The sequence below is a fragment of the Cyclopterus lumpus genome, chromosome 20 (assembly GCF_009769545.1).
Source record: "Cyclopterus lumpus isolate fCycLum1 chromosome 20, fCycLum1.pri, whole genome shotgun sequence".
Taxonomy (NCBI): domain Eukaryota; kingdom Metazoa; phylum Chordata; class Actinopteri; order Perciformes; family Cyclopteridae; genus Cyclopterus; species Cyclopterus lumpus.
Window position 1 is genome coordinate 20439771 of NC_046985.1, and position 16787 is coordinate 20456557.

The 16787-nt window shown below is 46.4% G+C and overlaps 1 protein-coding gene across 1 annotated transcript; it reads right to left on the minus strand.

Annotated features, from left to right (window-relative positions):
• Positions 1 to 2134: 2134 nt before the first annotated feature.
• On the minus strand, positions 2135 to 16551 carry alg14 (ALG14 UDP-N-acetylglucosaminyltransferase subunit). Its single transcript, XM_034560477.1, has 4 exons — positions 16386 to 16551; positions 11817 to 11965; positions 8476 to 8598; positions 2135 to 2456 (listed from the first exon to the last, which is right to left on the minus strand). The coding sequence occupies exons 1-4, from the start codon at positions 16528 to 16530 to the stop codon at positions 2226 to 2228; spliced, it is 648 nt and encodes a 215-aa protein (XP_034416368.1). The 5' UTR covers positions 16531 to 16551; the 3' UTR covers positions 2135 to 2225.
• Positions 16552 to 16787: the final 236 nt, after the last annotated feature.

A 16787-nucleotide genomic window follows, 5' to 3' on the forward strand; every position in this document is an offset into this window, starting at 1 on the left:
AGTACAGAGATGAGTCCTTTATCAGCACTAAGGTCTAACAAGACCAGTACAGAGATGAGTCCTTTATCAGCACTAAGGTCTAACAAGACCAGTACAGAGATGAGTCCTTTATCAGCACTAAGGTCTAACAAGACAAGTACAGAGATGAGTCCTTTATCAGCACTAAGGTCTAACAAGACCAGTACAGAGATGAGTCCTTTATCAGCACTAAGGTCTAACAAGACCAGTACAGAGATGAGTCCTTTATCAGCACTAAGGTCTAACAAGACCAGTACAAAGATGAGTCCTTTATCAGCACTAAGGTCTAACAAGACCAGTACAGAGATGAGTCCTTTATCAGCACTAAGGTCTAACAAGACAAGTACAGAGATGAGTCCTTTATCAGCACTAAGGTCTAACAAGACCAGTACAGAGATGAGTCCTTTATCAGCACTAAGGTCTAACAAGACCAGTACAGAGATGAGTCCTTTATCAGCACTAAGGTCTAACAAGACCAGTACAGAGATGAGTCCTTTATCAGCACTAAGGTCTAACAAGACCAGTACAGAGATGAGTCCTTTATCAGCACTAAGGTCTAACAAGACAAGTACAGAGGTGAGTCCTTTAATTTTATTAGGTTTTTAGTTTGTGACGGAAGGTGTAGAGACTTTCTGCTGCCCTGATGTCAATGGGGAGCTTGTTCCACCAATGAGGAGCCAGCACAGCAAACAGTCGTGATTTTGTTGAGTGTTTAGCTCGAAGTGAAGGAGCTACAAGCCGATTGGCAGAAGCCGAGCGAAGTGAACGAGCTGGGGTGTACGGTTTGACCATGTCCTGGATGTGAGGTTAGACCATGTCCTGGGTGTGAGGTTAGACCATGTCCTGGATGTGAGGTTAGACCATGTCCTGGGTGTGAGGTTAGACCATGTCCTGGGTGTGAGGTTAGACCATTTCCTGGGTGTGAGGTTAGACCATGTCCTGGTGTGAGGTTAGACCATGTCCTGGTGTGAGGTTAGACCATGTCCTGGATGTGAGGTTAGACCATGTCCTGGATGTGAGGTTAGACCATGTCCTGGGTGTGAGGTTAGACCATGTCCTGGTGTGAGGTTAGACCATGTCCTGGGTGTGAGGTTAGACCATGTCCTGGATGTGAGGTTTGACCATGTCCTGGATGTGAGGTTAGACCATGTCCTGGATGTGAGGTTAGACCATGTCCTGGATGTGAGGTTTGACCATGTCCTGGGTGTGAGGTTAGACCATGTCCTGGATGTAGACTGGACCCGATCTGTTCGCAGCACGGTACCCAAGTACCAATGTTTTGAAGCGGATGCGGGCGGCCACCGGTAACCAGTGAAGGTCGCGGAGGAGCTGAGGATTGTGGGTAAATTTCGGGAGGTTGAAGACCAGTCGAGCAGCTGCATTCTGGATGAGCTGTAGAGGTCGAATGACATTAGCAGGTAGACCTGAAGGAGGGAGTTGCAATAGTCTAGCTGTGAGATGACCAGAGCCTGGACCAGGACCTGGACCAGAGCCTGGACCAGGACCTGGACCAGAACCTGGACCAGAACCTGTGCCGCCTTCTGAGTGAGAAGAGCTTTTGACTGCAAGAGTCAGAAAGACAAGCAGTAGACACCCTGGGAGCCAGTGCATAGACATATTTTGTTTAGGGACAGCAAGAGCCCAACGTTCCTTAACAAGAAATGAACAACCTGTTGGCTGTGAAAGGTGTTTATGTTTAAAGCGGTTATTTTATTTTAGATAAGCCCTATGGTTTAAAATAGAGTGTATCTGAAAAACGTGTACACTTTTCCTTTTCATCTTATTCAGCCAGCAGCAGAAAGACACATGTCAGTGAAGAGGTTTTTTGCTATGTAACCTCAAGTAAACAGCAGTGCGCCTTACATAACTATTAAATGATGACAACATATTAAATGGATGATAAATGGACCTGTACTTGTAAAGCGTTTCTCTAGTCTTCCGACCACTCAAAGCTCTTTAACACTACTTATCATCATTCACCCAATCACACTCACCCATTCACACACTGATGGGAGGAGCTAAGGTTCCACCTGCCCATCAGGAGTAACTAACTAACTCATACACACATATAATATAATAATTAATAATTAATTAATTAATTAGTTACTAACATAACTCAAAAATTAAAGAGCATTTATTCATGAGCATTAGAAGAAACATTACAACATATGTCATCCTACATTCGTGTTTACATGTAACTAATGTTTTCACACTATTCTTCCAAGGAAAATGGATTTGGGGTATTTGTCTCTCAGAGAGGACCACTGCACAAAGAAATAGTCTGCTATTGGGTACAGGATCTTCCCCGTGAGGGACAGTGTTTCTACCCGGCAAATGCTTTCAACATAAACTATTGAGACTTTCTTCAATCCCAGAATTCCAAGCAGGAGTCCTGTCACACAGAGGGGAATGCAGGTCCCTGGGCCGTTACAGAGCACCTGAAACAACACACACACAGAAAAGAGAGGGATGAGCACAGGAAGTCCAGGAAGTAACAAACTGGTTAAAGGAACAATACTACTTTCAAATCATTATCTATTTAGTCCAAGTGTGTCCAGTACAGTAATAGATTGCACACTGATTTGTTTTTCATCAAGATACTAGTTGTTCTTGTTTTCTTGACAAGAAGGTGTGTAAGATCTACAAATCAAAAGATCAGTGGTTTGATCCCTGGGTCCCCCATTCGAGCCCCACATTGCTTCACTCAGTGTGAATGAGCATCACATTACACCTGATGAGCAGGTGTAATGTGATGCAGCCCCATCATACACTGGTATGAATGTGTGTGTGAATCAGTAAATGGACCTGTACTTGTGAAGCGTTTTTCTAGTCTTCCGACCACTCAAAGCACTTTAACACTACATGTCATCATTCACCCAATCACACTCATTCATACACTGATGGGAGGAGCTAATGTTCCACCTGTCCATCAGGACTAGCTAACATTCACACACTGATGGGAGGAGCTAATGTTCCACCTGTCCATCAGGACTAACTAACATTCATACACTGTAGAACAGCTACGGGAGACATTGTGGTTAACATGCTCCTGATGCACATGGGCGTACTTGACTGCGATCTGGCTGCATCGGTGCAATATTTACCACAGCTGATAGTGGGGGGACACAAAGTCTCAAGAGACTGCAGTGGAGCAGATACCTGCTGTCTTTAGATGGCTGTAAAGAGTTACCACTGACAAGGAAAGTCCTCCAGTATTGTACAAAGGCACACCAGAGAACACATGTTGATATTTACATGTTTAAAAGAACCATTCCCAATGCCTGCTAGTGATTAGAGCACAAACTACCAAAAGCAGCCCAAACTCCTGAACAGAGCTCACTTTTGGATCCTGAGCGTTTTCTTCAACTTGCTACAAAAATGATTTGAAAACGAACACATCATGTTGCTCACCACAGCCACTGTTTTATAATGAGTGAGAGTTATGTAGAATGCTTCAAGCTGAACATAAACATGAACAACTGAAAATGTAGTATCTCTCAACACCCAGATTGAAGAACTATGGTAAGTAGTGTCAAGATTCCGAGGAAAGAGCATGTGTGTGATTCAGTGGCAGCAGCTCAGTGAGACAGAGGGGGAGGGGCTGGCTGAGTAAGTGGCCTCAGGCCTGAAGGAAGCTAGGGAGTTGAGGGAGTTTGGGTTTACAGGAAACCAGACAGAGCTGGAGAAGTCATCATACAGAGGCACACTGCTATGGAAAGTAGAGAGCTGCCATTCACAAAGCAGAGCAACAACAGACATACTTTACACCTACAACATTAAATGGTTTATGTGGCAGCAGATGCAATCATTACAATTTCACATTTGACGGAAAGATGAAGTGGTCAGTTTACTTTTTTTTTGCTGTGCAGTAAATAAAACAAAACACATGCAGATCGAGTCTGCCATAAACAGCAGCAGAGTCCCTCCCACTGGATGCAGTAAATAGTAGAGGAGTTACAGTTGTGCAATGCAAAGGCACAAAAACAACAACAAAAGGTACGTGTTTTTTGTCTCGACTTTTGATAAAGAGGGCCCTAATTTCAGAAATGTTGTTTTAGCAATTGCAAACAACTATAAAATGTCCATCTCCAGGGATGTCTAGTGACAGGAAATACATACACTTACATAATCTGGTTATCTTCAAGAAATGTGCTGTTTTAAACCTTAAAAATAAGAAACCCAGCCATGTATACACTTTAAACACAGGCAAATGTAGAATTTGGGATTGTGGGCTACGTAAATAAAATTGACGTGACTTGATAATTGACTATAAAAAAGAAATGTGGGGATACATTTTTGTCTGGAACGTTCCTGGCATGACTGTCTGAAAGTCAAACCAATAACCAGAGGGTTGTGCAGGACAGACGCTCACAGGTCTGGAATCTACTCGCACTCCTCTCATCTGTTCAACATAAGTTCACACAGACACTGGTGATAAGCTGACAGATGTTTAATTCATTGACTAAAGTACAGCAAGCCTGTAGTACCCCACAGAGTTCTTGCTGTCATTTTCCATTTCCCAGAATGTTTAGGTTCTACACAAACCAGCTCGGATGAGACATGTCATACTTCCATTCAATGAAAAAGTGAATTTTAAGATAACTTTTTAAATTTTATTAAAAAAATAAAATAAAAAGATGTTTTGCAGCTCTGCGCTTTAGGTGTGGCTGTAATCCTCCAGTAGATGGAGATTGAGAAGAAGAAGAAGAACAAACTTCCCAATAAGCATAAAACAACATTAATTTAAAACATGTCTACTGTCACCACTTCTCTGGGAAGTATACTCTCTACTGAAATCTATCCCCAGTGTACTCTGTGGGTTATCAAGAGTAACAAGGACATTGTTTCTGGAAAGAGATGTGGTTAATGAATTTCTATGAGACTTTCTGTGGACCTTCCTTGCTGTTGAGCCCTGCAGTGTTCATATTTGTACATTATCTTATCTGCATAAGGACCCTGTACGTACAGGATGGAATTGGATGGGTTTGTGCTCTTCCAGAGTGAACTGTGTTCACACCACCATACCATCCTGGACTGTACGCTGCTTCCCGAACAACAAGCCGTGGATCACCAGTAACCTGAAAGCACTTCTTTATAAAAAGAAAGCAGCTTTCAGGTCTGGGGACAGGGACGAGCTCACGAGATTCCAGCGCGACCTGAAGGTGAAGCTCAGGGAGAGCAAGGACTCCTACAGGTCAAAGCTGGAGGCCAAACTCAAGCAGAACAATGTGAGGGAGATGTGGACTGGAATGAAGTGGAGGGCCAACAAGCTAAACAGGTTTAGTTCACAGCCCTCATCTGTCTCCCCACACAACACATCTCCCAAACACCTCCCCATCTGTCCCCCCTGTGGAGCTGCACAAAGGGTTCTTCCATCCTCCCCCCCCTCTCTGTGAGACTGACCAGGTGACAAGACAGCTGGAGAGACTCCACCAAGGCAAAGCTGCAGGACCTGATGGCATCAGCCCCAGGGTTCTGAAGACCTGCGCTATCCAGATGTTGGATGTCCTGCAGTACCTCTACAACCTGAGCCTGAGACAGGAGTAAGTCCCGGTGCTGTGGAAGACGTCGTGCCTGGTCCCTGTTCCAAAGAAGTCAACTCCATCTGACCTCAAGGACTTCCGACCAGTTGCCCTCACATCCCATGTGATGAAGGTGCTGGTCTTGGCCCACCTTTGACCGCAGGTTAAATCATCACTGGACCCTCTGCTTACCAGCCTCGTGTGGGAGTGGACGACGCCATCATCTACCTGCTGCAACGAGCTCAGTCCACCTGGATGGAACCGGTGGCTCTGTGAGAATCACTTTCTTTAACTTCTCCAGTGCATCCAACACCATCCAACCAGTGCTGCTGAGTGAGAAGCTGCGGGTGGTGGGGGTCAACTCGTCCACCGTCTCCTGGATCACTACCTACCTCACAGGCAGACCACAGTTTGTCAGAATGGGCCGTGTGCTGTCTGGGACGGTGGTCAGTGATGTTGGAGCCCCACAGGGAACTGTTCTGTCTCTCTTCCTGTTCACCCTGTACACCAGTGACTTCCAGTACAACTCGGGGTCATGCCATCTGCAGAAGTTCTCTGATGACTCTGCAGTGGTCGGGTGTATAAAGGATGGACAGGAAGTGGAGAACAGGGCAGTAGTGGATGACTTTGTGAAGTGGGCCGGTAGAAATCACCTGCTTCTGAACGTGGCCAAGACCAGAGAGATGGTGGTGGACTTCAGGAGGAAGACAACGGCTCCACAACCTCTGAGAGTTCTGGGAGAGTATGTGGACATCTGGACATGGTGGAAGAGGACATGGAGGAGGATGTGGATATGGTGGAGGAGTACAAGTTCCTGGGTGTCTCCATCGACAACAGACTGAACTGGAAGGCCAACATCAACGCTGTGTACAAAAAGGGGATGAGTCGACTCTTTTTCTTGAGGAAACTTGGATCCTTCGATGTGTGCAGCAAGATGTTGGAGATGTTCTACCAGTCTGTTGGACCAGAGCTCTGAGATCTTGGAGATGTTCTACCAGTCTGTTGGACCAGTGCTTTGAGATGTTCTACCAGTCTGTTGGACCAGAGCTCTGAGATCTTGGAGATGTTCTACCAGTCTGTTGGACCAGTGCTTTGAGATGTTCTACCAGTCTGTTGGACCAGAGCTCTGAGATCTTGGAGATGTTCTACCACTCTGTTGGACCAGTGCTTTGAGAGGTTGGAGATGTTCTACCAGTCTGTTGGACCACAGCTCTGAGATGTTCTACAAGTCTGTTGGACCAGTGCTCTGAGATGTTGGAGATGTTCTACCAGTCTGTTGGACCAGTGCTTTGAGATGTTGAAGATGTTCTACCAGTCTGTTGGACCACAGCTCTGAGATGTTCTACAAGTCTGTTGGACCAGTGCTCTGAGATGTTGGAGATGTTCTACCAGTCTGTTGGACCAGTACTTTGAGATGTTCTACAAGTCTGTTGGACCAGTGCTCTGAGATGTTGGAGATGTAGCGCCCTGCTGATTTGATTACATGTGTGTGGTGGTGCGTTTTGTTATGAGGTCTGTTGTTTCCCGACTTTTCTGGGCTGGTTCCGGTGTCCAGAGGGTGGGGAGCCAATCAGAAGGAGGGAGGTGAGTGACGATAAAAGGGAGGTGATGCTAGAGTTCGGGATGATTTCGAGGGTGGGGGAACAGGTGTGTTAGCGGAAGAGTGAACGGAGGGTTTGGGATTGGCGTCGAGGAGCAGATCCACGGAGGACAGTGAGCCGGGTTGAAAGCGCGGTCGGAGTGCGGCGGACCAGCTGACGGTTAACCCGTGAGGGGTTCCTTGAGGACGACGTAGCCGGCGAGAAGAGGGGAGGCAGGACGGAGGTTCCGGGGATCATCGCGCTTCCAGAGGGGACCAGCTGGTTTTAGTGGGACTGCATCATTCGCTCTCTCTGGGGACCGTGAGTACTGACCCCGCAGACGGGGAGGATTAACCTGAGCTCCAACAAGCGCGCCAGCCTAGGGTACCCTAGCACAGACTGTTAACGCCCGGGATGAGTGTGTGTTTCTGTTATGCGTATTGTTTTGGGAAGAATAAATGTTAATGTGGGTTAATCCCGTGTCTTGACAGAATTCCAGGGTTAGCAACCTGCTATATTTATAAAGGACACGAGGAATTTAACCCGGGATATATATGTATATAAATGCATGGGAGTTGAGCCCACACCAACAGTAGGCCATAGTAAGAATTTAAGTAGACCCTCTTTCAGTGCACCTCCCATGCAAACAGGGGGAAAGTAGGAGGACCCTGATTAAAACAGCATCAGAGAGGGGGGGGGCTACAGAGATGTTCTACGAGTCTGTTGGACCAGTGCTCTGAGATGTTGGAGATGTTCTACCAGTCTGTTGGACCAGTGCTTTGAGATGTTGAAGATGTTCTACCAGTCTGTTGGACCAGTGCTCTGAGATGTTGGAGATGTTCTACCAGTCTGTTGGACCAGTGCTTTGAGATGTTGAAGATGTTCTACCAGTCTGTTGGACCAGTGCTCTGAGATGTTGGAGATGTTCTACCAGTCTCTGTACTTGTCCGCAGTCTGCTGGGGGAGCAGCATTGGAGCTGGTGACATCAACAGACTCACTAAACTGGGTAAGAAGGCCGGCTCCATCATTGGCTGCAAACAGGACTATCAGGAACAGGTGGTGGAGAGGAGGACACTGAAGAAATTATTGTCCATATTGGATAACCCGGACCCCCCTCTCCACCACCTACTGCAGAGACAGCGGAGCACGTTCTCCAACAGACTGCTTCAGCTCCGCTTCACAAGGACAGATACAGGAGAACATTCCTGATACAGGAGAACATTCCAGATACAGGAGAACATTCCTGAGACAGGAGAATGCAACCAATAACATATCTTCATTAGCATGTTGTACTGTAAGTACTGTGTGTGTATGATACAGGCATTGCTACTGACTGGTCTATGGGTCCACTCACCATGTCAGGTCTGAGTCTGAAGACCAGCGGAAGAGAATACCGCAGAGCGTCCAGAGTGCTGATAACAGAGGAACTCCAGGACTGATGCACCTCCCGGCTCCGTGGGATCCGACAGATGGTGAACTGGAAGAACAAGGGCACATCTATCAGAGGATCTCGGAGACCTCGCCGTTGTGTTGCATTTGACTACAACTAGCTTTAAACTCAGATATCTCCAATTTCACAGCCTCTCACCAGCACATGAACGGTCTACACATTTAACAAAACTATAACAATAAAGGTTCACTTCACCCAAATCTCAATAAATATGTGGCCATTTACATATAGTGGTGACTTTACCAGCCTCAGCTCAATATGATGGATATGGATGAAGTTTCATTCAAAACATACATTTGAAACATAGGAAAGTGTCTTTCAGTATAATCCACAGTCCGCACTTCAACATCATTAGAAAGTAGTTCCTGGGCCAAAGGTTTATCTGAGTAACTGAGTCATTATTAACAAGAACAAATAAATGGCACACAACAAATTTAGAGCTGCTAATCTAGTCAAATCTATTTTATTCAAATAAATGTTCAAAACTTCATATTCCTTTTCATCACATTTATTGCTCACTGATATTCAAAGAGATGGAAAGTAGGAATTAGTTTGGTGTGTTGTGATGATGTCAAAAGCACAGTTGAAAAGTCACGCCACCTGCTGGTCAATAATAGCACTGCAGCACAGACAGGGACATGGACCTGAGGTCAGGTTTTTACATGAGCTGGGACATTAACTGCTCTATAACACCAATATCCAAACAGGATCAGACATGAATAGCTTGATTCTGCAAACCTTCACTTAATTTTGATTATATAGCTATCTATAACCATTTGTATACATCTGAAACTAACATTAATCATTATTTCTAACACTATCTAACTGTATAGAGAGCAACTACTGCAACAGTTAAATGGTCTAACTTCACTCACTGAAAATTCTGTTCTATGACATCTGATTTTTATGATGTAGATTTGTTCCAAATGGTGGACAGAATTGGCCTTGCAAGGTCCAGGGCTGATTTATGACTGTAGATTTTCAACCATGAAATGACAATGTTCATACATTTGATAAGAAATGTCTATATCAGCAGCTGCATTGATGTGTTTCATCACAGTAAAGTCACATAATTTATGTTACAGCTCAGAAAACACAATATGTGCAGTACCTCTCTTTACAAACGTGATAAAATAGTTTACACTGATAATACTTCTGTACTTTTACTTGAAGTGAACTTTTGAACAGTGCCCATGGACTAGCAGACCAGGGGGGTGGTTCCCATTTTCAAGAAGGGGGACCGGAGAGTGTGCTCGAACTATCGTGGTATCACACTACTCAGCCTCCGGGGAAAGCTTATGCCAGGGTGCTGTAAGGGAGGCTCTGACTGTTGGTCGAACCTCAGATTCAAGAGGAAGAGTGCGGATTCCGTCCCGGTCGTGGAACAGTGGACCAGCTCTTTACCCTCGCAAGACTACTTGAGGGGTCCTGGGAGTTTGCCCAACCAGTCTACATGTGCTTTGTGGACCTGGAGAAGGCTTTCGACAGGGTTCCTCAGGGTTTTTTGTGGAGGGTGCTGTGGGAGTATGGGGTGCCGGACACATTGCAACGGGCCATCTGGTCTCTGTACGCCTGCAGTAAGAGCTGTGTTCGTATACTCTCTGCTGTTTGCAGATGTCAATTCAGATCTCAATTTACTGGTCGGTCTACGTTCCAACCCTCACCTATGGTAATGAACTCTGGTAAGGCTCAGCATTAGAGATAGGGTAAGGAGATGAGTTCCCTTTCTAGGGGGGCAGGGCTCAGCCTTAGAGATAGGGTAAGGAGATGAGTTCCCTTTCTAGGGGGGCAGGGCTCAGTCTTAGAGATAGGGTAAGGAGATGAGTTCCCTTTCTAGGGGGGCAGGGCTCAGCCTTAGAGATAGGGTAAGGAGATGAGTTTACTTTCTAGGGGCAGGGCTCAGCCTTAGAGATAGGGTAAGGAGATGAGTTCCCTTTCTAGGGGGGCAGGGCTCAGCCTTAGAGATAGGGTAAGGAGATGAGTTCCCTTTCTAGGGGGGCAGGGCTCAGCCTTAGAGATAGGGAAAGGAGATGAGTTTACTTTCTAGGGGGGCAGGGTTTGGCCTTAGACATAGGGTAAGGAGATGAGTTTACTTTCTAGGGGCAGGGCTCAGCCTTAGAGATAGGGTAAGGAGATGAGTTCCCTTTCTAGGGGGGCAGGGCTCAGCCTTAGAGATAGGGTAAGGAGATGAGTTTACTTTCTAGGGGCAGGGCTCAGCCTTAGAGATAGGGTAAGGAGATGAGTTCCCTTTCTAGGGGGGCAGGGCTCAGCCTTAGAGATAGGGAAAGGAGATGAGTTTCCTCTCTAGGTGGGCAGGGCTCAGTCTTAGAGATAGGGAAAGGAGATGAGTTTACTTTCTAGGGGGGCAGGGCTCAGCCTTAGAGATAGGGTAAGGAGATGAGTTCCCTTTCTAGGGGGGCAGGGCTCAGCCTTAGAGATAGGGTAAGGAGATGAGTTCCCTTTCTAGGGGGGCAGGGCTCAGCCTTAGAGATAGGGTAAGGAGATGAGTTTACTTTCTAGGGGCAGGGCTCAGCCTTAGAGATAGGGTAAGGAGATGAGTTTACTTTCTAGGGGCAGGGCTCAGCCTTAGAGATAGGGTAAGGAGATGAGTTCCCTTTCTAGGGGGGCAGGGCTCGGCCTTAGAGATAGGGTAAGGAGATGAGTTTACTTTCTAGGGGCCAGGGCTCAGCCTTAGAGATAGGGTAAGGAGATGAGTTTACTTTCTAGGGGCAGGGCTCAGCCTTAGAGATAGGGTAAGGAGATGAGTTCCCTTTCTAGGGGGGCAGGGCTCGGCCTTAGAGATAGGGTAAGGAGATGAGTTTACTTTCTAGGGGCCAGGGCTCAGCCTTAGAGATAGGGTAAGGAGATGAGTTTATTCTGATTCTGTACCTCACCTGTCTGTGTGAGTCTGTGCTGTGATTAAATGGTGCATGGAAATCACTAAATAACTCCTGATCCAGTCTTAGAAAACGGGAGAGGTGGGTCCGGCCTCAGTCCAATACATGGTAGTCCTAAATGTTACTGTCAAAGATGACAAGTCTGAAATTAATTTTAAAGAAGGCTTCGCTGTAACCAACACTTTATTCTTCTAAAAAAAGGACCGGCTGTCATCATTTGCTTTTTGGGGACATTTCTGACTAGTAACACTTGTTTGATGGAATGACATGTTTGAGCTGGTGCTGGTGGGGACAATACAGCATCACCTTGATCCACCTTAATCCATACACCTGTGGACAGCTGTGTACCTGTGACTCAGAGTCTGAGTGTTTAGAGCGTTCAAAGGTGCAGATTTTCTCCTGACTCATCCCGTCAGTGTCAGCGATAACATAGTGTCGAGGTGTGTAGGCTGCAGACAAGCACTCCATCAGCCGCAGGATCTCTGTGGTGTGACCACCTGCAAAACACACCAAACTCACGGTCAGTTAACTGTCACTTACACAGGATGAGGTAGAGCTTTCTACACTGAGACTAATCTCAGTGTAGAAAGTTCTACGGATGGAAGATATTGGAACAAATGTATGGAGAGATTTGTGTCATTCACTTTGGAGTCAACTCAAATCTAATAGTTTAAAAAAAGTGTTGATTAGAGCTCTTCTTGCTCTAAGAAAAGAAAAAGAAGCAGTTGGAACTGTCTTTAAATATGATCAGTCCCCTTGCACCCAATGTCTACTATTTGGCACCATCGCTTGAATTTGTGTTGACAATGTTGGAGTCTAATACTGTAATGACAGACAGAGTACAACACAGTTCCTAGTGCAGTATTTCCACAGAGGCTATCACACGGAGATCACATATGAGAGTGTCTATGGGTGAAGGTTGTGTTGCATCAAACCACTGACTGGAGCTTTAACAAGAGCAAAACTAAAACGCACTCTTATCTTAATGCTTTGTTTATATGTGAAGAACATCTCACACTTTTCTGTAAACAGGTGGTGCTGATTGATCATGAAGCTCCATTTGAAAATGTGTTATTTATAGGAACTGCTGTTAATTGTTTGTGAGATCACCTCAGGGTGGTTGTGTGGAACTGCTGCGTCACTATTTTGGTGTGAGCACCATCTTTGGGCAAACTTGACTTTACTTTCACTTTCGTGAGTCTAACAACCAGTCTCTCATCATGTGTCTTCTGCTGATATCTACTGTACAGCACAATCTTAAGAACGGATGCCAGAAAGGCTCCACTTTGGAATTGGTTAGTAACCCTAAAGTTCACGTCTGCAGATCAAAACCCTATTGGAGGGTAGTCGGATGTGGACATAAACATTTGCATCTTCTATGCCTGTGGTAACTGATGACAACTGTGTTTCATACAGTTGATTTCAGGATATAAAAAATATGTGCATGTGCATGTGCATAAGTCGGGATCAAGTCAGACACAAATCTAACCAGCATGCATTGCGCACCGACCGCTGGTGATCGATTCTGCACAGAACTGGTTCATCTCGAACGAGCCTATTGGAAGAGATACCTTCCGATTTATATTTATACTTTAATGACACGCTCTACCGTAATGACTCGTACACGCTCTACCGTAATGACTCGTACACGCTCTTACCGTAATGACTCGTACACGCTCTTACCGTAATGACTCGTACACGCTCTTACCGTAATGACTCGTACACGCTCTTACCGTAATGACTCGTACTCGCTCTTACCGCAATGACTCGTACACGCTCTTACCGTAATGACTCGTACACGCTCTACCGTAATGACTCGTACTCGCTCTTACCGTAATGACTCGTACTCGCTCTTACCGCAATGACTCGTACACGCTCTTACCGTAATGACTCGTACACGCTCTTACCGTAATGACTCGCTCTTACCGTAATGACTCGTACACGCTCTTACCGTAATGACTCGTACACGCTCTTACCGTAATGACTCGTACACGCTCTTACCGCAATGACTCGTACTCGCTCTTACCGCAATGACTCGTACTCGCTCTTACCGTAATGACTCGTACACGCTCTTACCGCAATGACTCGTACACGCTCTTACCGCAATGACTCGTACTCGCTCTTACCGCAATGACTCGTACTCGCTCTTACCGTAATGACTCGCTCTTACCGTAATGACTCGTACACGCTCTTACCGCAATGACTCGTACACGCTCTTACCGCAATGACTCGTACACGCTCTTACCGTAATGACTCGTACACGCTCTACCGCAATGACTCGTACACGCTCTACCGCAATGACTCGTACTCGCTCTTACCGTAATGACTCGTACACGCTCTTACCATAACAACTCGGACACGCTCTTACCGTAACGACTCGTACTCGCTCTTACCGTAACGACTCGTACACGCTCTTACCGTAATGACTCGTACACGCTCTTACCGTAATGACTCGCTCTTACCGCAACGACTCGTACACGCTCTTACCGCAATGACTCGTACACGCTCTTACCGCAATGACTCGTACTCGCTCTTACCGCAATGACTCGTACTCGCTCTTACCGTAATGACTCGTACTCGCTCTTACCGTTATGACTCGCTCTTACCGTAATGACTCGTACACGCTCTTACCGTAATGACTCGCTCTTACCGTAATGACTCGTACTCGCTCTTACCGTAACAACTCGTACTCGCTCTTACCGTAACGACTCGTACTCGCTCTTACCGTAATGACTCGTACACGCTCTTACCGTAACGACTCGTACACGCTCTTACCGTAACGACTCGTACACGCTCTACCGTAATGACTCGTACACGCTCTTACCGTAATGACTCGCTCTTACCGTAACGACTCGTACACGCTCTACCGTAATGACTCGTACACGCTCTTACCGTAATGACTCGTACACGCTCTTACCGTAATGACTCGTACACGCTCTTACCGTAATGACTCGTACACGCTCTACCGTAATGACTCGCTCTTACCGTAATGACTCGTACACGCTCTTACCGCAATGACTCGTACACGCTCTTACCGTAATGACTCGTACACGCTCTTACCGTAATGACTCGTACACGCTCTACCGTAATGACTCGCTCTTACCGTAACAACTCGTACACGCTCTTACCGTAATGACTCGTACACGCTCTTACCGTAATGACTCGTACACGCTCTTACCGTAACGACTCGTACACGCTCTTACCGCAATGACTCGTACTCGCTCTTACCGTAATGACTCGTACTCGCTCTTACCGTAATGACTCGTACTCGCTCTTACCGTAATGACTCGTACTCGCTCTTACCGCAATGACTCGCTCTTACCGTAATGACTCGTACACGCTCTTACCGCAATGACTCGTACACGCTCTTACCGCAATGACTCGTACTCGCTCTTACCGTAATGACTCGTACACGCTCTACCGCAATGACTCGTACACGCTCTTACCGTAATGACTCGTACTCGCTCTTACCGTAATGACTCGTACACGCTCTTACCATAACAACTCGGACACGCTCTTACCGTAACGACTCGTACTCGCTCTTACCGTAACGACTCGTACACGCTCTTACCGTAATGACTCGTACACGCTCTTACCGTAATGACTCGCTCTTACCGCAACGACTCGTACACGCTCTTACCGTAATGACTCGTACACGCTCTTACCGCAATGACTCGTACTCGCTCTTACCGCAATGACTCGTACTCGCTCTTACCGTAATGACTCGCTCTTACCGTAATGACTCGTACACGCTCTTACCGCAATGACTCGTACACGCTCTTACCGCAATGACTCGTACTCGCTCTTACCGTAATGACTCGCTCTTACCGTAATGACTCGTACTCGCTCTTACCGTAACAACTCGTACTCGCTCTTACCGTAATGACTCGTACACGCTCTTACCGTAACGACTCGTACACGCGCTTACCGTAACGACTCGTACACGCTCTACCGTAATGACTCGTACACGCTCTTACCGTAATGACTCGCTCTTACCGTAACGACTCGTACACGCTCTACCGTAATGACTCGTACACGCTCTTACCGCAATGACTCGTACACGCTCTACCGTAATGACTCGCTCTTACCGTAATGACTCGTACACGCTCTTACCGCAATGACTCGTACACGCTCTTACCGTAATGACTCGTACACGCTCTACCGTAATGACTCGCTCTTACCGTAATGACTCGTACACGCTCTTACCGCAATGACTCGTACACGCTCTTACCGTAATGACTCGTACACGCTCTACCGTAATGACTCGCTCTTACCGTAACAACTCGTACACGCTCTTACCGTAATGACTCGTACACGCTCTTACCGTAATGACTCGTACACGCTCTACCGTAACAACTCGTACACGCTCTTACCGCAATGACTCGTACTCGCTCTTACCGTAATGACTCGTACTCGCTCTTACCGTAATGACTCGTACTCGCTCTTACCGTAATGACTCGTACTCGCTCTTACCGTAATGACTCGTACTCGCTCTTACCGTAATGACTCGTACTCGCTCTTACCGTAATGACTCGTACTCGCTCTTACCGTAATGACTCGTACTCGCTCTTACCGTAATGACTCGTACTCGCTCTTACCGTAATGACTCGTACTCGCTCTTACCGTAATGACTCGTACTCGCTCTTACCGTAATGACTCGTACACGCTCAACAGTCAGCTCATCCCATCAACTCAACACAGACGTCGAGAACAGTGACGCTGCGGGTTGTTAGCGTAGAAGCTAAGGAGTTCAGCTAATGGCACAACTTGGAAACTAATTGTGCTTGTTCGCGCATGTGCCTGAGACATTAAATAATGTCTGACAAATTGAAGTCCGTCATATGTTATACATTGTATCCAGTCTATGGTCGTAGGGCTGAGGCTGAGGTAAGCGACCGTCATCAACGTCATCGGTACCTGATCCTGCGACGATCAGAACAGCGACCGGACCTCTGGTTCCAGGTTTATAGCTCGAGCCAGTCTTCACAACATGATATAATCGAATAATAAATGACAAACATAAAAGTAAAAGAGCAAACACAACTCCTACCAGGAACGCCATGACAACTACGGTGGCTCTGGAGGACCAATGGACTGGTGATAAAAGCAACCCTGAGCTCGGGCTTTCAGGCAGCACTTCCTCAAGGAGTGTACATGTAATGTATACGTTCTAGTTTGTTTGTTTGTTAGTAAGCTTTACTTATTGTGTGAAATATAAACCGTGCTTGATCCCGAGCGGAAATATTTGATAGTTTCAGCATCACAGAGACAGAAATAGGTACAGAGAATATATGTTGAATTATTGTTACTATGCAGAGA